The sequence below is a fragment of the Dama dama genome, chromosome 2 (assembly GCF_033118175.1).
Source record: "Dama dama isolate Ldn47 chromosome 2, ASM3311817v1, whole genome shotgun sequence".
In the NCBI taxonomy this organism is placed as follows: Eukaryota; Metazoa; Chordata; class Mammalia; order Artiodactyla; family Cervidae; genus Dama; species Dama dama.
In genome coordinates this window covers 5953040-5976115 of record NC_083682.1, presented here as the reverse complement: position 1 = coordinate 5976115, position 23076 = coordinate 5953040, and the positions used below count along the sequence as shown (strand labels likewise).

Below are 23076 nucleotides of genomic sequence, written 5' to 3'. Positions count from 1 at the left end.
CCCATCCCACCCCAGACCCTACAGATCCCCTGAGAAGCCCCACCAGGGACTCACCCAGCCTGCTCTCAGGGTTACTGCGCCCACAGCACGTGGCACCTTCCAGCGCACATCCTAGCCCTTCCCAATGCGTGTGCGCCTCCCTGCCAGACTGCGCCGGCAGGGAGGGACCTGTCCCCCTGTTCCCGGGAAGATGGAAGATCGCCCACACCTGGCCCTGTGCCTAGCATCCAGCGGGGGCGTCCTAAATATCTCCTGAATGATTCATTCATTCCTTTGGAAAGAAAGCGCGGACCCCTAAGTGGTTAAGAGTGCGGACTTTGAAGTCACATCCACCTAGGTTCAAGTCTTGGCTGACACTTGGCTCTGTGACCTTGGGAAGGTCATCTCACCTCTCTGAGGCTGTTTCTTTCTGCTAAAAAGGGAAGAAAAAAGAGAGAGAGAGAGAGAGATTGGAATGACCACGACCCCATTAGGTCATTGCGAGAAGTGAGATGACGTTGTTTTACCATTCAGAGAAGGGGCCACCTGCCGCTTCCTGTTTTCTGATTGGTACTTAGGAGGTGCACAGTATCAAGTCCGATTTACAGAAAAAGAAACTGAGGGCCTAGAATGGGCACAGGATAACAGGGTGCGGCCGCTTGAGCTAGAACCGGGGCCTGCGGACTCGGAGCCCAGTGCTGTCGGAGCTCATGGTCAGCACATCCCCAGCCCCCACTCCGACTCATCCTGGGCCTGGGAGTGTGGGGCTGATCTCGGCCTCGGACGACCTCTGGGATCCGAGGCGCGCTTGGGGATCTTCGGCTCAGACCCCGGAAGCGCCGCGCAGCTCCCGGGAGCGGAGAGAGCGCTCGGGGTTGTCACTTTAAATTAAAGAGAGAGCGGGCGGGCGAGCGCCAGGGAGCGCGCGACGGGCTCCTGGGAGCGTGCCCGGACTGCGGCGCAGCTCCCGACTGCCGCCCCGGCCCGGCCGAGCCCCCGGCCCGCGCCGCGCTCCTCCCAGGCGGGCGCGGGGCGACACTGCAGGGGTGGCTCCGCCGGCGACCGCCGAGCTTGGCGCCGGTGCGTGCGCGCTGCGGGAGGCCGGCGGGAGCTGGGAGCCAGGAGCCCGAGCCTGAACCCGAACCGGAGCGGCGGCCCCTCCGCGGAGCCGGGGTGAGTACGCGCCCCGAGCGCGGATGAACGCAGTGTCCCCTCGCAGCGCCGGGGACCCCCGGGCTCCGCGCGCCCCGCTCATCTGCACACCCGCGCGGATCGCACACCCGCGCCGCGCTTGCACACACACACGCCCGGAACAACGCACGCCGGGCGCCCTTCCCCGGCCCGGCCACTTCGCGCACTGCGCATCGCCTCGCGCCCCGCACGCCCGCCCCGCGTGTGCACACACGCGGCTCTCTCGGCCATTTACACGCCTCCCCGGCGCCCGCGCTGCACGCACACCCCTCACGCGCACAGCGCCCTGCCTGCCCCCGCTGCCCCGGCCCCGCCTCGCACCTCCTTCCCAGCTCCAGGGTCGGCCCCCCAACGCTTCGGTCCCCAAATATCCTGAGGGTCCCCGCGGCATGGGTGCTGGGTTTTCAGGAAATGCCTCATGTCGCACCCCATTGCCAGGAGGCCCTGGGGGACCAAGGGGATCCTCAGCCTCTGTCTACTGTCACCAGCCTGGGTGGGGAGCTGTCCAGGGTCTCTCTGCCAGCCTTTGATGCCATTGCATTTTGGGAGAGGAAGCCTGCCAGTCTCAAGGCCCTGGGGCTGTAGATTTGGGCTGAAGGTGGGGGGAACTGGGGCCAAACAGGGGGACCTGGAGCCAGGCCTGTGGGTGGAGGATCCCTGAGCCAGCCATCCGAGTGACCCCTCTTCCATGGGCTGCAGAGGGACTGGGTGCCCCTCCCCCGCAGCCACTGAGGCCACCCTCCCCACAAAGCACCTGGCAAGTCTGCACCCTGGAATGTCAACCTCTTCCCTGGAATGTCAGCCTCTTCCCGGAGCTAGGGAGTGGGTGACAGGTTGGGCAGCAGCAGCAGCAGCTATGCCTCCTACTAGAAATAGGGAAACTGAGGCTCAGAGAGGGCATGAGACTCACCCAAAGGAACACAGCCAGTCTGGAGAAGGGTCAAGACCCAAGCCCCTGGCCTCTCCACCCTGAAATCTGAAGCCTTCCCCAAGCAACTTGGGAGAGTGGGATCTCCCAGCCTGGGGTTCCAGCTTGGACCCGGCTTCTCATCAGCGCTGGTGACTATGGGCAAGTAGTGTCCTGCCCTTCAGTTTTCTTACCAGTGCAGTGGGCAGAGGAGCAGCCCTCTCAGAGGGCAGCAGGGAGGGTGTGCTGAAATAAGACCTGGTGAGCCCTTGGTACAGAACTCAGCACACAGTATGTGCCCAGGAAATGCCAGCTCCCACCACCCTCTCCGGTTTGTACTGTGGTTTTGTGGGCTTTAGGGAGGGGACGGTGGCAGGATATGGTTATTCCAGAAAGTGGGAGGGAGCCCTTGAAAAGGATCTCAAACCTGCAGCTCCTAAAGAGGCTCCCAGTCAGCGATCGAGGGCTCCCCTGTCCCCACCCCCTGATCCTTCCCATTGCCTGCTGGCCTCCGGGTGAGGGGAGCCAAAAGCTTGCTAGCTCAGGGGCACCGAGCAAGGACATGGGGTGAGGGGGAGCCCCACCCCTGCCAGAGTCACCAAATTCCTGGAAAGCCATGTCTTGATAAGCCCAGGAGGGGTCCTCAACCTGTGGTCAGATTCCAGTAAGTCTCGTGGCAGGTCTTCCGACCCATCTCCACCCCCGAAAGCCTGCTCAGGAGGTGACGTGGTGGCCAGGAGCCCAGGCCCAGATCCATCGCACCTTGGAGTCAGTCCCAGTGTTGCTACTCATAGGCTGAGTGACTCCAGCCCTGGCTTCCTCATCTGTCAAAGGGAGATCCGTTCACCCATTCAGTGGTCAGGTTTATATCACATGCATACGAGGAGCCAAGCACCACGGGAGGCAGTTAGCATGGACTATGTCTGATTCTCACAGCAAAAGGTAGGTGTTGCTGGGTAGGTATGATTAAGCCTGCATTTGAACCTAGAGGGGTTTTCAGTGAGCAAACTCCCTGCAATTTAGGGTTTGGACGGTTGGGGCCAGAATGAATGGATGGAGTGAGGAAGAGTGTCAGGACAAGGTTCAGATGAGGGTTTGGGACGACTCTGACCCACCCGCGCTGCGCCCCGTCCTGCATGTCGGAACTCAGGGCAGCTCTGGTCGCGGGCTGCCCTGGCCTCGGATCTGCCGTGTCAGCATCGTGTTCCAAGCTGGAGCCGCAGCCCCTCTGCCTGGCAAACCTCCAGGCTGCCAGCAGGAGACTGCCGAGGTTATCTTAGTGAGTGGGATGGGGTCAGGGGGTCTCAGGAGCGGTAAGTAAAGCCAGCAGGAAGGGCGCTGGCTGCAGAGCCAGCTCTGGCTCGGTCTCAGCTCTCTGCTTACTGGCTGGTGACCTTGGGCAGATTCACTGACCTTCTCTGAGCCTCACTTTCGTCCTCTGAGGAGTGGGGATGATGACAGGCTCTGCTCCCTAGGGGTCTTGAGCAAGGCCAAGGAGAGGGCGTCTTTGAAGTCCACACAGGGCTGTGGCTACTAATAGACAAGGGGCGGGACAGGATGGCAGGCACCGCTCCACCACTCCTGGCTGTCTGTGCAGCAAGTCACTTAACCTTTCTGAACCTTCTCTAACTCATCCAAAAGCCTGCTTACCATGCTCATGAACCAAGATGCTTCCAGGGGCCAGCAGGTTCTGGAAGTGAATGCAAGGGTAGAAGATGCCAGGTCCAAAGAGCAGATGCCCCATCTGAAGGGCGCAGCCTACTCAGCTCCAGCTCTGGCTCTGGGTGGGGGAGGCTGAGACCCATTATTCCTAAATCTAACTTTTAAAAGGAAGCTGAAAATCTATTTTCTTTTAAACAAACCCATTTTTCAATGGGAAATCTCCCCAGTTTTTGAATGCTGGCAACTCACTTTGAGACAAACATACCACATCTGCAGGCTGGTAGTGCTGCCCACACGATTCCACTGCTCAAAGTAGGGGGTTTGGGGGCCTTTTGGACCCTGGTGGCTCAGATGAGAAGGAATCTGCCTGCAGTGCAGGAGACCCCGGTTCAATCCCTGGGTTGGGAAGATCCCCTGGAGAAGGGAAAGGCTACCCAGTCCAGTATTCTTACCTGAAGAATGCCATGGACAGAGGAGCCTGGTGGGCGATAGTCCATGGGGTCGCAGAGTCGGACACAACTGAGCAACTAACACTTTCACTTTCACTGGACCATTTACAGGCTAATAATCATAGCAGCTAAGATTTGCCAAACCCCACCTCACTTCCTTCTCCTTCCTCCCTCCTGACACCATGATCAGGCAGTCATAAACCCCATTTTACAGATGGGACAACTGAGGCTCAGAGCTAGTGAGGGGGAAAATCTGGGGTTCAAAGCTTGCTCAGGTTGCCCTCCTCCCAAGAACCTCAACCTCTCCGTTTCCTCTCCTCCCTCCTCTCAGGCAGAGGTGCTTTGGCCTCTGCCCCTTCACGGGGGTTCTCTATGGGACCTTCTGGCCTGGCTGAGCCTAGTCAATGGTGCCTTCAATGAATGCACAGCTCCCGGGGTGTTGTGATTAGGGGAGGGGAAAGGGTGGGCCATGTGGGAGCCTTGGAAAGATGGGGGCTCCTTGACAGCCAGATGCCCAATATGGCAGATACAGGGTTCGGTCCCCAACTATAGGAACTTGCCACTAGGATGTCCTCAGCCCACTCTAGTATGCTGCTGCCATGGGCTGTCCCAGTGCAGGAAGTCAGCTTGGGCCAGGTAAGTGGGAAATAAAGCCGATAATATGACCAGATTCCCAGCAAGACAGAGGCAGGCCGGGACATGAGTGTTCATATTAACATGTGTGTTTCAACATATCCAGAACCCCTTCTGCCAGGAATTAGGGCTGCCTTGGGCGTGTACACAGTGCCTATTTGGCCCGCGGGTTCTCAGACAGCTTTTGAAGCCATATGCCCTCCCGCAGTAAGGCACAGGGGTTAGGGAGCAAGTGTGGAACAGAATGGCCTACACTGAACAGTTTCCTAGCTGTGTTGCCTGGGCAAGAGACTTCACTGCCCTGCCTCAGGGCTCTCTTCTGCAAACCAGAGATAATCATAGTCCTTACCTCAAGGGGTTGTTAGAGGATTAAATGAGGTAATGTATATGCAAAGTGCTTACAGCTTGAGTGTAAGAAGTACTTGGCAAGGTCCTTATCACCATCTCCAGCCCAGGTTCCAGGAATGAGCTTCCACTTGAACTGGCATGGGTGAAGCCCTTCCTGGTTAGTACGGCCCTCCCATCACCATGACAACTCACATCTCACCGTGGGGGTAGGGGCATCGTCAGGGACCTGGGAGGGAGCAAGGAGCTGTCTGTGGACCTGGGCAGGCTTCGCCCCAGGGCCCTATCCTCCCCGATTTCTCAAGGCCTGCTGCCCTGGGACCCATAGCACTTCCACATGTGCTAGAACACCCTGTCTAGATCAGGCACCCCGCTTCTTGACTTCAAAGCTACAAATTGGGGAGAACCCCAGGATTCCAGAAAATGCTCACTCCCTGATTGGACCCCAGTCCCAAAGGGAGCCCACAGCCTCCTTTGAGGAGTTGTAAACGGGTCACCACCCAGGAGCTTTTACTTTCTACTGAGTGGTGTTTAGATTTTTTGTGAATTGTTTGCAACATTTAAAAATCAAGAAACCGCATGTTAAAAAAATACCAGTATCTGGCTTTTCAGATCTAGCCAGGCTAGACTGGCATTCCCGTGGGAACAGAAAAGCAGCTGCCCTTGGGTAGACAGACAATCTGAAGGTCTGACCACCCACCTCATCCGCATCCCCCGACCCACGGGCACCCCAACTTACCTGCTGGTAACCACCTCTCGGAACCCCGAAGGAACGCAGAGGGTGGAAACCATCCTGTCCTCCGTGTCCCTTGAGCTGAGATCCTTACAGCTCACCGCAGCCTTCCTTTACCAAACCCCCACCCCAACCTTCCTTTACCAAACCCCCACCCCATTTAGAACATGTCTGCGAGCCAGTTTCCTTGTTAGCAAACACAGTAATAAAACCATGAGCAGTCGTCTGGCTTCAGGTAATGGGTTGTATGAGCTTCTAGACCTTTCTAGAACAACTTAGTCAAACCTTCAGTGGTTCATAAAACTTGGGAGTGGAGGATGGGGAGGAAAGCATCCCAAGCAGAGAAAAGACTGATAACAGAATATTGCAAAAATGTAGCATTTCCGGTTCAATGTAAACAAAAACATTTGAACTCAGTCCTAGGGAACACCTGAGGGGGCTGCTCTAATGAGTAGCCAAGTCGCTGATGGTCAGTCTGTTGTTGGTAGGATGGGAATGAAATAGGGTTGCCAGATTTAGCAAATATAAATACAGGATGCCAGTAATTTCTGAGTTTCAGATAAACAGTGAATTTTTTTTAGTATAAGCATGTCCCATGCAATATTTAGACATACTTTTACCAACAATGAATCAGAAATTCACGTGTCCCTGGGCATCTTGCATTTTTTCCCATCTGGCAACCCTGAAATGGAGAAGAGGGTGGCAGAAGATGAGATGGTTGGATAGCATCACCGATTCAATGGACATGAACTTGGGCAAACTCCAGGAGATAGTGAGGGACAGGGAAGCCTGGTGTGCTGCAGTCCATGGCATCGCAGAATCGGACACAACTTAGCGACTGAACAACAACAACTCTGAAATGAGGTTTCAGAGTGCTTGAAAAGTGCTTTAAACACTACTTTCTTTTTTTTAAAGGGACATTTTCTATGCTATTTTTTAGGGACATCTTTGGCAGCCCAGTGGTTAGGACTCCACATTTTCCCTGCAGAGGGTCCAGGTTCCATCCCTGGTCTGGAAACTAAGATCTGGAAAGCCACAGGGAGTGGCCAAAAATAAATAAAATGCTATTTTAAAAATCTGCTACTTTTAAGTGATACAAATGAACTTACTTACAAAAGAGAAACAGACTCACAGACTTTGAGAAGGAGCTTATGGTTGCCAGGGGGTGGTGGGGGGATCAGGGGAAGGGATAGTTAGGGAGTTTGGGATGGGCAGGTACACACTGCTGTATTTTAAATGGATAACAAACAAGGTCTTACTGTAGAGCACATGGAACTCTGCTCAGTTACGTGGCAGCCTGGATAGGACAGAGGTTTGGGGGAGAATGGATCCATGTACATGTATTGCTGAGTCCCCTCATTGTTCACCTGAATCTATCACAACATGGTTTGCTCATCAGCTATACCCCAATACAAAATAAAAAGTTTAAAATAAATAAAAGTCCACTACATTTGCCCAGGTCCCCTCCACCTGAGTGTGAGTGCTGGATGCTGGGCATGTGGGGCGTGGCAGGGGGGTGGTGACCCTCTGAAGCCCCCTCCACTGACTCTCTTCTTCCTTCCAGCCTCAGCCCCGGCGGCAGGCGGCATGGCTGTGGATGTGGCAGAACACCACCTGAGCGGTGAGTCCCCGCGGCCAGTGAACCACCTCACAGGACCCTCCCTCCAGGCCCGGGGTAGGGGTGTCAGTGGGACCCCAGTCATAGCCCCGATCTACTGATAAGGACAGTCAGAGAGTTGCCCAAGGTCACACAGTCCTGGTGGCTCAGATGGTAAAGAATCTGCCCACCAGGTGGGAGACCTGGGTTCAATCCCCGGGTCGGGAGGATGCCCTGGAGAAGAGAAAGGGTCACCCACTCCATTATTCTTGCCTGGAGAATTCCACGGTCAGGGGAGCCTAACAGGCTACAGTCTATGGGGTTGCAAAGAGTTGGACATGACAGAGCAGCTACCACTATCACTTTCACACCGGATCGGGACCAGTCTGAGGTCTCTTCTTCTGTCTCTTCCAGTCGCTTGCCTTCCTATGGAAGGACTTGAGGGGATCCCCCAGGAGGCCCCTGTCCTGCTGCTCCCTAAGGTTGAGCCTGTCGTGTGGAATCCACTGCCCTGGGGGCATTCCTGGAGCCAAATGCAAGGAAAACCAGGAAGGCTGATATTAGATGCACAGGATATTGAACCCAGTGGTCATCCAGTCTAGCCATGGCAGCTCCCTTGGGACCAGCCTTAAGACACCAGACACACTCAGGCTGATGGCGGATGGTGTCACAGCTGAAATGCACTTGCCATATTTTCTCCTTCTGTTCCCCTCTCCATTTACAGATGGGAGAAGGGAGGCTCAGGAAAGGGACCGTGACTAAGTAACAGACCCAGGACATCGACCCAGGTCTCCCAGGCCGCAGCTCCCCATTCCTCCAGCTCCTTCCCTAGCTCAGCCCCCAGCCAGCCCAGGGCAGAGCTGAAGGGCAGACCACCTTTCCCAACTCCCAGCCAGGAATTTTCACTTTCCACCTGCAGGCTCACAGGCCTTGGCCCAGGCCCTGGCGTGGCCTTCAGTGAGTGGTGAAACCTCTCTGAGCCTCCACTTACTCACCTGTAAACTGGGGGTGATGCTGCCAGCCTCTGTGAGCTAACATGTGTGAAGTGCCCAACTCTGCAAACACGGCTCTCCGCCGACCTCCGGGCCTTTGCACATGCTGTGCCCTTCACTTGGAGCGCTCACTGCCTCTGCCTGGCTAAGTCCTCGAGACCCGTGTGAGGTTACGAGCATAGAGCTGGAGCCACGTTGTCTGGCAGCTAATCGCTCGTCTATCTCTCAGCTTCCCCGTCTGTAAAATAGGGATAATAATAGAACCATCCTCTCAGAGTTGTTCTGAGGACTCACTGGGTTAATATACAGGAAGTGTTTGGAACAGAGCCTGGCAAAGCGAGGAACAATTATTCCTAAGGCTGCTTCTCTTCATTCCTGGTCTCAGCACGGACCTCACTTCCCCAGGGGAATTCTTCCCATACGGTCCTGAGGCTGGTACACAATAAAATGAGTAAATAAATGCGCATTAACTGTCATCGTTTCATGTCAGCTTCCTGGGGATTTGTCTGTCCTGCCCCCGTTTTGTGCCAACCGGGCTGCTGGCTTCAGGCCCTCAGCCCCCAGGACACTCACTCTCAGGAGAACCTCGTGATGCTTAGCCCCCTTGCCTTGTCCACTGCCTGTGTGGACTGTGTCTGCCTCCTGCCAGCACCCAGGCCCCAGTGAGCCTGCTGGGCTGGTTGTGCGTCTGGGGGTGGGGGGGGCTGGTTGTGCGTCTGGGGGTGGGGGGGGCTGGTTGTGCGTCTGGGGGTGGGGCCTCCCCCCACCCCCACACACTTCACTCTCCAGTCACCAGGTCCAGCCCCTTCCCATCCCCCACTGACTGGACTTCTGAGAGCCTGGCCCGCTCTGGGCCCTCCGTAGCTCCTTATTGTGATTTTATTTATCCCACAAATTACATTCTTGCAACAGAAGTCAGGAGCACACAGGTTTGCTCGCTCTCTCTCCATCCGCATTTCTTCTGCCTCTTCTTGCCTCTCTGTGGTCTGCCCAGCCCTTGCCTACACGCTGTGTGATTTTTACATCAAATCATGTGGTTATACCGTGTCGGGGATTGATTTTTTTTCCCTTCTCTTAACAATGCCTCAGACGGTTCTCTGCATTGCCACAGCAACGTCCCGATGACCTCAATTGTCATTCTCAAAGCCCAGTGACCGTCCCTCCTGAGACAGCGCCACTGGCCCCCACTGGCCCCCTCGGTCAGACCTTGGGGCTGTTTTCAGATTTCTGCCATTATAAATACAGACTCGTTGACTCACCGCAGACAGGAAACTTGTTGAGATTTTTCCCTTAGAATAACCACCACCCCCACCCCCACCCCGGGTGGGACCACTGGATGGTGGGTGATTTTGGTGTCATGCCCTCTTTCTGGATGAGGAGACAGGAGCCAGGGAGGCGACGTGGCCTCCGGGAGCTGAGGAATCTACACCAGACTCTCCATTTCTCACCCTGGTGGCCTTGAGCCCAGAAATATAAATAGATGTGTTCCTTAGCTTCTGTTAGCCTCAGTTCCCCTCTAGAGACTCCCCAGGTGGCTCAGATGGTAAAGAATTGGCCCGCAGTGCAGGAGACCTGGGTTCAATCCCTGGGTCAGGAAGATCCCCAAAGTGAAGGAAGGGACCCCATAGGATGTGGAGAGCTGGGTAAATGCCAGGGCTGAATGCTGGGCCCTGCCCTTCTCTGGAGCGAGTGTTGTAAATTCTGGTGGAGCTGGCTGAGTTCAGCACAGCGGGGATGGGCTGGGGCCTCCCAGGGCTGCATGACTCCGCCCCAAACGCCCCCTTCCCTTACTGTTAACCGGGTGCTCTGAACTCTCTGAGCTTTGCATACCAGCCTCCTCCCCGACCAGGGATCGAACCCCGGCCCCCTGCATTGGAAGCAGGGAAGTTTAGCCACTGGAGCACCAGGGAAGTCCCCTGGCCGCACACGCCTTGCTGCTCCTGCATGTCCCAGCTTGGGCGTCCCTCTTTGCGAAACCCTCCTGGGATGTTCTCATCATGACGCCCATCACTGTGCCGTAACGATTTGCCCACCCCCGGGGACTGTGACCCACCTAAGGGACTGAGCCTGGGGCTCCAGGGGGTCTTCGCACCTAGTAGGTGCTCAACGGCTGTGTGATGAGAAACCTCCACTCCTGAAACACCCTCCTTACATCTCTCCCTGCTGCTGGGGACCTGTGCGGGCAGAGGCCAGGTGGGGCAGTGGTTACCCCTGCTTGCTCTGGAGTCTAGGGGCCAGAATTGGAATCCCAGCATCACCCCTTCCTGGTTCTGTGACCTTGGGCAAGTTCTTGTGTGCCTGGGTGTCCCCAGTTGAACCCAGTGTAGAGGCAACACTGAGAACGCTTTAGAGAATTGTATTTGCCAACAGTTCAGTCTTTTCCAAAATGAACCTTACTATCTCATTGACTTCTCTGGGGGATTGAAGAACCAGGTTTTCTAGTAGAGTGACTTAACATTTATGGTTCTGCCATGGGCCAAGCACTATGCTAGGTGAGGACCTACCCAGCACAGCTGAGGGGATGGTTAATTACCATTTGGGGACAGTGAGGCTCAGATAAGGAAAGTTATTGACTCACCAGTGCACAAAAAGCATCTGAACATCTAGATTTGTCCCCAAGCCCTGCACAGCCTACAGCCACCTCTCACTTCTGGTTGGAGTGTTTTTATTTGTATGTTGTTTGTCTTTCAGTAATAATTTTATGGATATAAAACTCACATGCCATACATTCACTTACTTAAAAGGTACAGTTCAGTGGGCTGTAGTTAGTCTATTGTGCAAGCATGAGCACAATCAATTTTTAGAATATATTCATCACCCTGAAAAGAATTCCCATACTCCACACCCCTCACTGCTCCCCCCACCAGCCCCTGACACTAATTTACTTTCTGTCTGTAGAGATTCCCTATTTTGGACATTTCATAGAAATAGAATCATACAACATACGGTCTTTTGGGACTAGCTCCCTTCACTCAGCATGATGTTTTCAAGGTTCATCCATGTTGGAGCATGTATCAGTACTTCATTCCTTTTTATTGATGAATAATATTCCACTGTAAGAAAGTACTACATTTTATTTTTCCATTCATCGACTAATGGGCATTGGGTTCTTCTTGATGAAGGTTGAGGCATAAAGGGGGATCATTTCTTCCCCGCCCCCCAAGCCCCCTTCCACTTCCCGCCAGATCCCAAAAGCCTGCTTTGATTATCCAGAAGCAGAAGTCCTTTGAAGGCTGAGAGAACTCAAAGAGGCATGAACAACCCAATTCGTGTAAAGCCTAAGGAATATTTAACTATTGTTCTCAGCTCTTCATCTGCTCTAACCAAGTGTTGCTCCTGCTAGAAATGTGTTTTTGTGGAAAGCGGCCGAAAGCAGAAATCAGAGAGTGTATATCTCGTTCCACACTGGAACCCCAGCACCCAGCACGACACCTGGCATAACAGACACTCAATAAATACTTATTCAGGGGCTTCCCTGGTGGTTAAGACTTCACCTGCAAGGGTTCAGATTCAATCCCGGGTTGGGGAGCGAAGATCCCACGAGCCTCAAAGCCAAAAAACCAAACCATAAAACAGAAGTAACATCATAATAAATTCAATAAAGACTAGAAAATATATATATTTGTTCAATGAATAAGCAAGTCAGTGCTGAACTGGGGGCTCCCTGGGTGGGGATGTATAATGATTGAGAGGCCAAAAAAAAAAAAAAAAATGATTGAGAGGCCCCAAGGCCCATTAATGAGAGACTACTCTGCTCTTGCCTTCAGTCATCAAGAGCCCCCCTGACTGGGAGGTGGGTGTCTACGCTGCTGGGGCCCTGGCACTGCTGGGAATTGCAGCCGTGAGCCTGTGGAAGCTCTGGACGTCGGGGAGCTTCCCCAGCCCCTCCCCATTCCCAAACTATGACTACAGATACCTTCAGCAGAAGTATGGTGAGACCTACGCAGAGGCCAGGCAGAAGGTGAGGCTTCTGTTCCCATGGGTGCACACCCTCCACCCCTGCCTCCACCATCCACTCTCAGGATTGACCCCCAATCCCTCCCCAACTCGTTCCCGGTTAATTTCCTCCTGTGAACAGAGTCCCTTGTCCTCCTCCATATCTCCAACAGAGCCCAGCTAGGTAATCAATGAATACTTGGTGAATGAATGAATGCTTTGCATTTAAAACACCATCCTGGGAATTCCCTTGTGGGCCAGGGGTTAGGACTTTGTACTTTCACTCCTTGGGCCTGGGTAAACTGGGTAATTTGGGATTCCACAAGTGATGCCAAATTTTAAAAGCAAAGCAAAAAAAAAAAAAAAAACCCAAACAAACAAACCCTCCCCACCATCTTGTGAAAAATACAGGAAAATAAAAACAAGAAAAACTTCCCCAAAAGCCACAACCCAGAGGTAAGCTACCATGAGTTATTTTCCAACATTTTAAATCTAGCCCCCACCCCAATCTTTTTTCCATGCATAGTTTTTATACAATGGATGTCATTTCTCCACAGAATTTAACACCCTACTCTTTTCATCTCACTTAAAGTTGAAGCACTTTCTCATATTGTTGATCATAAACATCATTTTAATGACTGCATAAGATTCTTTTTTATGTATGTGCCATGATATACTAAATGCCACCATAAATAATGCAGTAAGTGGTTTATATGTCAAACTTTGTCTTTGTATGGGATTATGTACTTTGAAAGGATGCCCAGATGTGAAATTACTGTATCAGGGAGTGTAAACATTTTTAGGGCTCTCTATATATTGCTAAACATTTCATCACTTGACACTTGGCAGAGGATTTTGCTAACATCATGAAGAGTTCCAGAAAGCACAGCCAGAACCTGTTACCAGACAAGGGCCCCTCGTGCTTCACTCATTTGAGGTTTTGGAAGGAATGATCTCTTACTCTGTTGGGAGGACTGTAAATTGGCACAGCTTTTTCAAAGAACGTTTTGGAAACATGTGTCAAAAGCTGTCAAAAGGACTGTGTCCTTTAAGTCGAGATTTTAAGAAAGCTATTCAATGCTTCATGGTTTATGTTTGTGAAAAACAAGATAAATGTCCAACAGTAGGGGAATAGTAACATAAACTATGGCTATCCACTTAACAGCAAATTAATGGGGCCATTAAAAAATACGATAACGAAAACTACCAACAAGGGAGATACTTACTGTACACAGGCTTTTGTTTTCTCAAATCCCAAGATCGACTTAGAGAAAAGAAAAATTTGCCTATTAGAGTTAGTGTTATCCAACATGAAAGCTTTCTCATGTGGTAGACTTTTTGTAAGCTTCCTTTGAAGCTGCTCCATTATCTGTTGAGTATCTGTAGTCTAGTTTTCTTACCCATTCCCCTTCTGCTGGACACTTAGATTGCTAACTATTTTTCCTTTTCCTACACGTCATCTCAGTGAACATCTTTATTAATGAAATTCAGTTCATATAAACAAACATTTTGAGAAAAGGCTCTCTTGTATCTTGGATAGAGACAGAAAACTAAGTAACATGAAATAATATTAAAGAAGGATGTTCCTGACTAAGGCATGCCCTGTTTTTGCAAAAGGGGAGCTAGGAGGTGTCTTGCCTGAACCGGGCTAACCACATGTCTTCAAGACCAAGCCTATTGCCCTCCGATGCTTCCACGCCCCTTCTTCTCACCCTAGAGAGTACCGGCCTGGAATGCACAGCGCGCCAGCACTAGGGGGCCCTCCAGTCGCAAAGGCAGCCTCAGCATCGAGGACACCTTTGAAAGCATCAGCGAGCTGGGGCCCCTGGAGCTGATGGGCCGCGAGCTGGACCTGGCCCCCTACGGGACCCTCCGGAAATCCCAATCGGCCGACTCCCTGAACTCCGTCTCCTCCGTCAGCAACAACTTCGGGCAGGACTTCACGCTGGGCCAGGTGGAGGTGAGCATGGACTACGACGCCGCCTCCCACACCCTCCACGTGGCTGTGCTGCAGGGCAAGGACCTCCTGGAGCGGGAGGAAGCCAGCTTCGAGTCCTGCTTCATGCGTGTCAGCCTGCTGCCGGACGAGCAGATCGTGGGCATTTCCCGGGTGAGTGGCGGCTTGGGGGTGGGGCAAAGGGCGGGGGCGGGGCGGGGTGTGCCCCCCGACTCGCAGGCAGGGCTGCTGGGCCAGGCAGGATCTGAGGAGGGCGCCAGAGAGCGAGTTTGGATAGTGATCCCAGGGTGGAAGGTACTGGCTGTAGGGAGGACAGACCTGAGAGTCTGGGGCCTCCACCTGGGGACCCCCACTGTGTGCAGTTCTCGGCAATCCTACCACACGAATCCAGTGTAATTGTCCATTTGTCAATTGTGTCAACTTCAGGACCTGGCAGGGAAGGGATGACAGGTTCACGTTGGCTCATTTGGGGAGAGTTCGGTAACAGGACTGTTATAAAGCTGTGGTGGTATGTGGGGCGACCTCAGGGATGGCGTGGTACCCTGGTCCGAGGGGATGGGGGCAGGGGAAGTTACCCAGAGACCACTGTGTGCCCAGGGCCATCTGGATAAGGACTATGTCCCTTGGTTAAGGAGTGCGATCAACTCGTAGCCATCCTGCTGAGAAGGACCAGGGGAATAAGCACCCTGACCTCCCTCCAGCTTCTGTTTTCCCTCCAGTGACCCCTCCTGGCCAACCCCAGGAAGCCTGGTGATGTAGCCCTTGGAGGTCAGCTCTTGGGGCTGAAAGCAGTGGGAGGGAGGCTGCAGAATAAGCTGGAAAGGGCATGAAGAGGGACCCAGCAACCTGCTCCAGGCTTCCGCTCCAGATGGCACCCCTGCCTTGCCAAGAGAGAGCGAGGTCTACACCATACTGCCCGGCACCAGCAAAGGTCATCCCAGCACGGCCTCTGACCACAGCAGGAGGAGCCTGAGGTCCAGGCCCCAGTGTCCAGTCCTGTTTCCCGTGCTGAAAACGGGCTGCTCCTCAGCGGTGAAGACTATCGTTACCCTCCTGTCCCACCCTGCCCCCTCACTCCAGGAGGGTCTAGAACCAATGTAGGGCTAAGAAGGGGAGGCCAGCTTCAGAGAGGCAGTGCAGGGTATGCTTAGGAACAGCACCCTGGAGCCTGACTGCCTGGGTTCAAATCCTGCTTCTCTACTTCCTTGAAGTGTGACCTGGAGTGAGTCACTTAAACACTCCATGACTCAGTTTCCCCATCTGTCAGATGAGCATCATCATGCTTGAGGAAGGAATGCATTAATATCTGCAAAGTCCTGGGACTTCCCTGGTGGTCCAACGGCTAAGACTGTGCTCCCAAAGCAGGGGGCCTGGGTTTGACAGCAGGGACTAGATCCCACATGCTGCAACTAAGACCCAGCGCAGCCAAATACATATAGTGCTCAGCCATGTCCGACTCTTTGCGACCCCATGGACTGCACCCCGCCGGGCTCCTCTGTCCAGGGGAGTCTCCAGGCAAGAATACTGGAATGGGTTGCCATGCCTTCCTCCAGGGGATCTTCCCAACCCAGGGATCAAGCCCAGGTCTCCTGCATTGCAGGCAGATTCTTTGCCAGCTGAGCTATCGGGGGAACCCAATATACATATATATGCTGCATGCTAAGTCTCTTCAGTCGTGTCTGACTCTTTGCGACCCTGTGGATGGTAGCCTGCCAGGCTCCTCTGTCCATGGGATTTTCCAAGCAAGAATACTGGAGTGGGTTTCCACTTCCTTCTCCACTATGTGTGTGTATATATATATATATATATATATATATATATATTAAAAGTGCTTAGCCCAGTCCTTGGTCAGCTCTCCATGGATTGTCTGTCAGAACCGTGAAGCGTTCTCTGGCCCAGAGCCACGCTGCCTGCGGCCTCAGCTGCCTGGAGGACCCTGGGTGGTTCTGGGTCCTTCCCTGGAGGGGACAGGCTGACAGCTGCCGCCACAGCCTGATGTGTGCTGAGAACCTGGTTCACAGTGCTCAGCCCATCTGCATCCCTCTCATTAGCCCCAGGGATGGGGGATGGATTGAGGGCATCTTACAGATGAGGAAACTGAGGTTCATGGAAGTCCTTTGCCCATGAGATCCCCAGCAAGTGAGCCGGAGATCCAGAACTCAACCCCAGATTTCTCCATCTACATGCTCATAGAGTGCATGGATGATCAGGGAGCCTGCACTCCTATGGGCAGGGGACAGTCAAGAGGCTGGTTTGGCCAGAGGAAGGAATTTAGGGCCAAAGAAGACCTGAATGCCAGGGTCAGGATCAGGAGGTGGGCTTTGTCCAATGGGGGAGGAGCCCTTGATGCTTGAGCAGGTGACCGGGTTGGGTGTGCAGCTCCCAGGTCGGTGTAACAGCCTATCCTCAGCCCGGAGCGTGACTGGAGAGTGTGACTCAGGACACTTGGAGGTGCTGACAGGTTTATTCCCAGAAATGCAGGCGCCTTAGCACCCCAGCTCAGCCAATCCCAGTGAGTAGGGGGGCAGCTCCCCGGCTTCAGGCAAGGTACCAGGGATGACAGCTCCTCTCTTAAAATATCGCCAGGCAGTGACTAAGGCAGCCCCCCACGGAGAGGGGAGCAGGCCCCGCGAGTGCACCTGCCCAGGGGACAGCCCACAGCTTCCTGGGAGGAGGCCAGTAGCGCCCACCAGGCAGGACTAGGCTTAGGAACAGAGTCTTCCCAGTCCTGCCTCATCAGTCCATCCATCCATCTGCCCCATGACATTCAGAGCGTCCTGGGCCAGGCCCCATGGGGGCTGGACATCTAAGGCTCTCAGCTTCACAGGCAGTTATCCCTCCTCACTGTATGCCTGGCCCCAGGGCTGGACTTGAACATGTGCCAGAAAGATGGCCATCTCAGTTGGCACATGGCAAGGGTTCTGGGGAGCCATGGGCACTGAGGATGGGAATTAGTTGGGGTCAGTTTGTTAAGCTTTGAATGCCAGCCCACTAGATGGCCACCTCTGAGAGGACGACAGGGGGCTTTTATATCATCAGGGCTGAGCCACCAAAGAAAGGATCGACATTGAGGTGTGGAGTCAACAGAGCCCGATGGTAGCCCAGGCCTCCGGGCTCCCCCGTCCAGTGCTCGCTCCCTACCGTGGCCTCGCCGGCATCTTCTGCTGCCTCCTCCCCAGCGTCGGACCTCCTTCCACCGCCCTTTCTCTCTGCAGATCCAGAGGAACGCCTACTCCATCTTCTTCGATGAGAAGTTCTCCATCCCGCTGGACCCCGCAGCCCTGGAGGAGAAGAGCCTGCGGTTTTCAGTGTTTGGTATCGATGAAGATGAGCGGAATGTGAGCACGGGGGTGGTGGAGCTGAAGCTCTCTGTCCTTGACCTCCCGCTACAGCCCTTCAGCGGCTGGCTCTACCTGCAGGACCAGAACAAGGTCAGTCTGCCCACCTGCATGTGCCAGGATGGCGTCACGGGTGTATACTTTAGATGAGGGAATCCACTGTCTCAAAACAGCCTGAATGCCAACATCTTTAGATTAGTTCAGTTGGTAAAGAATCCACCTGCAACGCAGGAGACCCCAGTTTGATTCCTGGGTCAGGAAGATCCGCTGGAGAAGGGATAGGCTACCCACTCCAGTATTCTTGGGCTTCCCTTGTGGCTCAGCTGGTAAAGAATTCGCCTGCAATGCGGGAGACCTGGATTTGGTCCCTGGGTTGGGAAGATCCCCTGGAGAAAGGAAAGGCTACCCACTCCAGTATTCTGGCCTAGAGAATTCCATGGACTGTATAGTCCATGGGGTCGCAAAGAGTCGGACGCGACTGAGAGACTTTCACTTTCACTTTTAGGAGATTAGAGAAAGAGAGCCACATTCAGAGAAACTGAGGTTACTGCATGCAAATGAATGGCCCTTGGCAACTGTTTACACCTCTTCTACTGCTCCTACCACCAAACCTTAAGAAGCTCTACTCCTGTAGAGGTTCTGTTAGGGAAGTAGCTCTCTGGCCCTCAAGTGAGTTATTTCAGACGGAGGCCAGGCTGAAGTTCAGCTTCCTAAGTGTAGCAGTGCTTGGGGAGCATCACTGTTATTTAAGTAAGTGAACATGATAGTGTTCATCACTCAGTTTTGGCGACCCTATCGACTGTAGCCTGCCAGGCTCCTCTGTCCATGAAATTCTCCAGACAAGAGTGCTGGAGTGAAAAAAAAAAAAAAAGAATGCTGGAGTGGGTTGCCATGCCCTCCTCCAGGGGATCTTCCTGACCCACGGATCGAACCCAGGTCTCCTGCATTGCAGGCAGATTGTTTACCATCTGAGCCAGTATTTAAGCAAATGATCTGTTAATTCCAGTCCACCAGGACCCTCTAAGTGCTACTACCACAGAATGTTTTCTTCGGTCTGGAATGAGGGAACATAACTGCATTTGTTGCGACATTTGACAGGCAACCTCTGGTCCTCCTTCCAAGGCAGGACCATACCCAGTGGGAGGTGGGGAGAGTACCATGGAGTAGGGGAGGGGTCCCTCTCTCAATCCCACCAGCTTGGTGCCCTGGGGTAAGGAGCCTTAAGAGCAGCAACTTCTCAATGGAGAAGGAAGGGCAGAAGCCCTCTGAGCCACCCACTTGTCCTCCAGGCCGCCGACGCCGTGGGCGAGATCCTGCTGTCCCTCAGCTACCTCCCAACGGCCGAGCGCCTTACCGTGGTCGTGGTGAAAGCCAAGAATCTCATCTGGACCAACGACAAGACCACAGCGGGTAAGGCCTGGCTCCTCTGTGTGGCAGGTGGGAGCTGTGCCCTAGCTGCTAAGCCCTGGGCACCTGAGGGCATCAGCAAGTGTAGGGCCCAGCGCCAGGCTCCCCACCCCTGGCCTAGGCTGAGCTCAGGAGCTCTGGACGGTGGGAAGGTTAATCTCGCTGGGGAAACAGGGGAACCAGGGAGCGGGGGCAGGGAGCCCCTGGGGGGAGGGATGCGACTCTGAAAGCAGGAAGCTAGGGCACTGATATGAAAACAGCGGGCAATCCCAGAGGCTGGACTGCATCCCAAATCCCAAACGGGGACCAGGGCCACCGAGACGGTGTGGGTATCAGGCGGGGCCTGATGTCTCAGGTCTGCGTGAACCTCAACCCCAGGTAACTGAAGACTGAGGGCTGCAGGAGCCTGGCTGGGAGCCTGGGGGACCCCGGGTCCCGGCAGGTGTAGCAAGGACACCGAGTGGGCGGTAAGTGATGAGTAGACAGCGACTCGTTATTCCAGAGCCGCACGTCCTTGAATCAGGCTCCATTGAACCGGCGTCGGGTGACTCAGGGCTGACGTCTGCGTTTGGGCCATTTATAGAGTGAAAAATGATGGATCTGTGGAGCTCCCCCAAGCATCACGTGAGGGGAGCATGCACATGGGCTGGGAGGCAGGCTGCCAGAGTCCAAAGCCCAGATCTTCTCTTGATGTGCATGTGAGCCTCAGTTTTCTCATCTCTAAAATAGGAAAGAAAGGACTGATGACAGAACTTCGAGAGAGAATGGTGATAGAGAAGGTTTGGGGGGACTTCCCTGGTGGTCGAGCGGCTACGATTCTGCATTCCCAATCCAGACGGTCTAGGTTCGATCCCTGGTCAGGGAACTAGATCCTACATGTCTCAACTAAGAGTTCACAGGCCACAAAGAAAATTGAAGATCGTGCCTGCTGCGACTAAGATCTGGTGCAGCCAAAGAGCTTTGTTAAAAAAATAGTGAATGTTTGGGGGAGTTTGGAACCAGTGTGCTGCCGTGACTGGGCAGGTCTATGCCAAGTGAATGTGGCACTGGCCCTCACCCCACCCCCCTCCCCACCCACAGACCCCTTCGTCAAGGTGTACCTGCTGCAGGATGGGAGGAAGATGAGCAAAAAGAAGACAGCTGTGAAGAGGGATGACCCGAACCCAGTGTTCAATGAAGCCATGATCTTCTCCGTGCCAGCCACTGTGCTCCAGGTGAGGGGGGATGGCGCAGGGGAGGGGCCCTCCAGTCCCTCCAGCCTCGATCCTCGGGACTCCTGCAGACGTGATGGTTGGCCCTAAGCCATCACCTTTCTAGTCCTGCAACATGTACTGAGCACCCGCTAGGTACCAGCCCTCTGGTGGGTGCTGGGGATACGGGCACCGCATCCTGGGCGCTCACAGTGGACAGGCAGGGAAGTCCCCAGACAGTGCCAGCCCACGAGGAACACCCAGACCTTGGCAGTCAGGCTTGGCTCGGCAGGTGGGGCTAGCTAAGCTGAGATCTGGGAGAAGACGGCTCCCAGGGGAGGGAACTGCACAGGCCTAGGGATGAGCAGGATGTCAGGCCCCCGGTCTCCTGAGGTTCTGCCTGCAGAGGCCTGGCTGACTTCCCCAGATGCCCTTTGCCTTCAGAAGACAATGTGCTCCAGGGAGACCTCCTTCCCAGCACAGATATCACAGACCAAGGCGGGGAGGACTGCAGAGGATGTGGCCTGGGCCACGCTGGTAACCTGGCTCGCCCCCCTCAGAGGATGGGGAGCTCATCACCTTCCCTTATTCTTTCCTTCCATCCATCTTTTTTGTGCCTTAAGCCCAAACCTGCCCCTTGGCCCTGGGGCTGTACAGAAACCCCTAGTCTCCCCTTCTGGGACACCCTGTCTGAATTTGAAAACCCAGAACTCCACCTCACTCTGGGTGTTCCAAATCCAGGCAGACATCTCAGAGTCCCTGGGCTTGTCGTCCCCTGCCACTCTCATGGGGCAGGCCGCCCCTCTGCCCCCTGCTTCCCCTGGCTGGTCATTCTGCCACTTCTCCTGCTTCACAGCCTCTTAGGGCGGGCTGACTCTTGGGACGATGCAGGGTGGGGGGGTGCTGAAGGGTGGGGTAGAGGAAGGAGAGAAATCAGGCTGGGTTCCAGTCTCAGCTTCACTACTTTGATCTCGAGCAACTTCTTTCCTCCCTTTCTAAATTATGAGTCCAGCATATTATCTCAGGCACAACATCAGACATCCATAACGTTCTGACTGCATGCAGTCACTGTTGTAAGTTCTGTACACTTTTTAACTCATTTTGTTCCTGGAACAGATAGGAACTATGATTACCACCCATTTTAGAGATGGGGAAACTGAGGTAGAAAGAGCCCAAGTCATTGCCCAAGTTCACCCAGAAAGGAAGCATTGAGGCGGGGCTGTGGGGTCAGACAGGTCACAGGTGAGGATTCAGGGGGCCTGTGCCTGGCACCCTGCTGGGGTCTGGGGGCCACGGGGGACCTCTGGCATTGCCCCTGGTCCCCAGCACCCATGTCACTCCCTGCCCAGGACCTGTCTCTCCGTGTGACGGTGGCTGAGAGCAGCAGTGACGGCCGTGGGGACAACGTGGGCCACGTCATCATCGGGCCGTCGGCCAGTGGCATGGGCACCACCCACTGGAATCAGATGCTGGCCACGCTGCGCAGGCCCGTGTCCATGTGGCACCCCGTCCGGCGAAACTAGCAACCGGGGCAGGGCCGGGGCAGGCACCAGAGCCTGGCATGAGCCGAGCTCTGACACCCTTCTCTGTCGTCCGGCCGGAACCATGAACGCCGGGGTCCCCGGTGGAGCCCCCGTGAGCCATCATGATCCCTCTGTGCAAGCTGCGGTGGAGGAACGGGCCTGGCTGGGTGTCAGAGGACCCAGGGCTGTCTCCCACTGAGGACCGGCTGTGTCTGGGCCAGGACTCGGGGAGCGCAACCAGGCATCGGCCCCCTGTGCCCCCATTTTCAGATCCCCAGCAGGTCTGTCCCTCGGCCTGGGGGGACCTTGGCCTCTCAGAGCTCCCCACACTCCACCCCTGCTGGGAAGCCATGCACAGGGACCCTGTGAGTCTTGGGGGCCGGGTGCTGTGTGAGGCACAGGCTGGGGTGACATGAACAAGGCCAGCCCCTAGGACATCAGGGAGATGAGATCCCCCTGCCCCGGTGATCTCGGTGCAGATGGAGGCCCTGCCTCGAGGACCTGTGGAGGGCTCAGGGGTCCGGGGGGGAATGGGGGGCAACACGGCAGCTGTGCTGTGAGGGGCAGGGAGAGAGCTCAGTCCCGGGCCGCAGCCCAGCCCAGGCCAAGCTGGGTAGGATTGTGACCGCGTCACAAACGCAGTCTTCCACTGCTGCCGTGGACACAGGGCCCCTCTCTAAGCAGGAGGAGAGGCCGAGGGACCAGGCCAAGCGGTGGCCCACAGGCCACCTGGGACAGCACCTCCAGCCTCATCCTCTGTGAAATCTAATTCCTAGAACCGTAACCCTCATAAGGCCCAGGGGTCCAGAGGCCCAGCCCCAGCCCAGGCCAGCCCAGGGCCAGGGGACACGCAGCTGGCCAGCCCCTGCAGCCTGGGAGACCCTCCTCTCTTTTCAACCCAGATCTGTGTTAGGCCCACACAAATCAGGCCCTGGCTCCACCGTGTTGGTTGGTGTCCCTCCAGGCCAGGCCCTGTGGGGAAGCGAGACGCCTCAGCTGAGGGGGGCTGGGGGGCAATGGGGTGGACAGGATACAGACTGCCGGGGGCCTGGGAGAGGCTCTGTGGGCGCAGGCTCTGGGGGGACGCGGTGGAGTCCCCGGGGCAGGACCTTGGAGAAGGGGTGGCTGGAGCGCTGGTCAGGAGGGGAAGTTGAGGGGGGTCAGGATGGAGCTGGGGGGACAGGTTTGAAGCCCAGGGAAGGAAGGAGGTGGCTCTGGAGGCCAGTTCAACCCATCA

The 23076-nt window shown here is 54.9% G+C and overlaps 1 protein-coding gene across 1 annotated transcript; it reads left to right on the top strand.

Annotated features, from left to right (window-relative positions):
- The first annotated feature begins 1123 nt into the window (after nucleotides 1–1123).
- On the top strand, nucleotides 1124–21982 carry SYT12 (synaptotagmin 12). The gene is made up of 8 exons (XM_061156401.1): nucleotides 1124–1152; nucleotides 7464–7520; nucleotides 12256–12449; nucleotides 14142–14534; nucleotides 17597–17812; nucleotides 19009–19129; nucleotides 20207–20340; nucleotides 21666–21982. Exons 2-8 carry the CDS (start codon nucleotides 7487–7489, stop codon nucleotides 21837–21839), a joined length of 1266 nt encoding a protein of 421 aa, XP_061012384.1. The 5' UTR covers nucleotides 1124–1152; nucleotides 7464–7486; the 3' UTR covers nucleotides 21840–21982.
- Nucleotides 21983–23076: the final 1094 nt, after the last annotated feature.

Excerpts from the sequence above, each read along its gene's own strand:
- SYT12 (XM_061156401.1), top strand. The coding sequence starts at position 7,487 with ATGGCTGTGGATGTGGCAGAACACCACCTGAGCG. Across the intron at positions 7,521-12,255 it reads GGCAGAACACCACCTGAGCG|TCATCAAGAGCCCCCCTGAC; the intron begins GTGAGTCCCCGC and ends TCTTGCCTTCAG. Across the intron at positions 12,450-14,141 it reads ACGCAGAGGCCAGGCAGAAG|AGAGTACCGGCCTGGAATGC; the intron begins GTGAGGCTTCTG and ends TTCTCACCCTAG.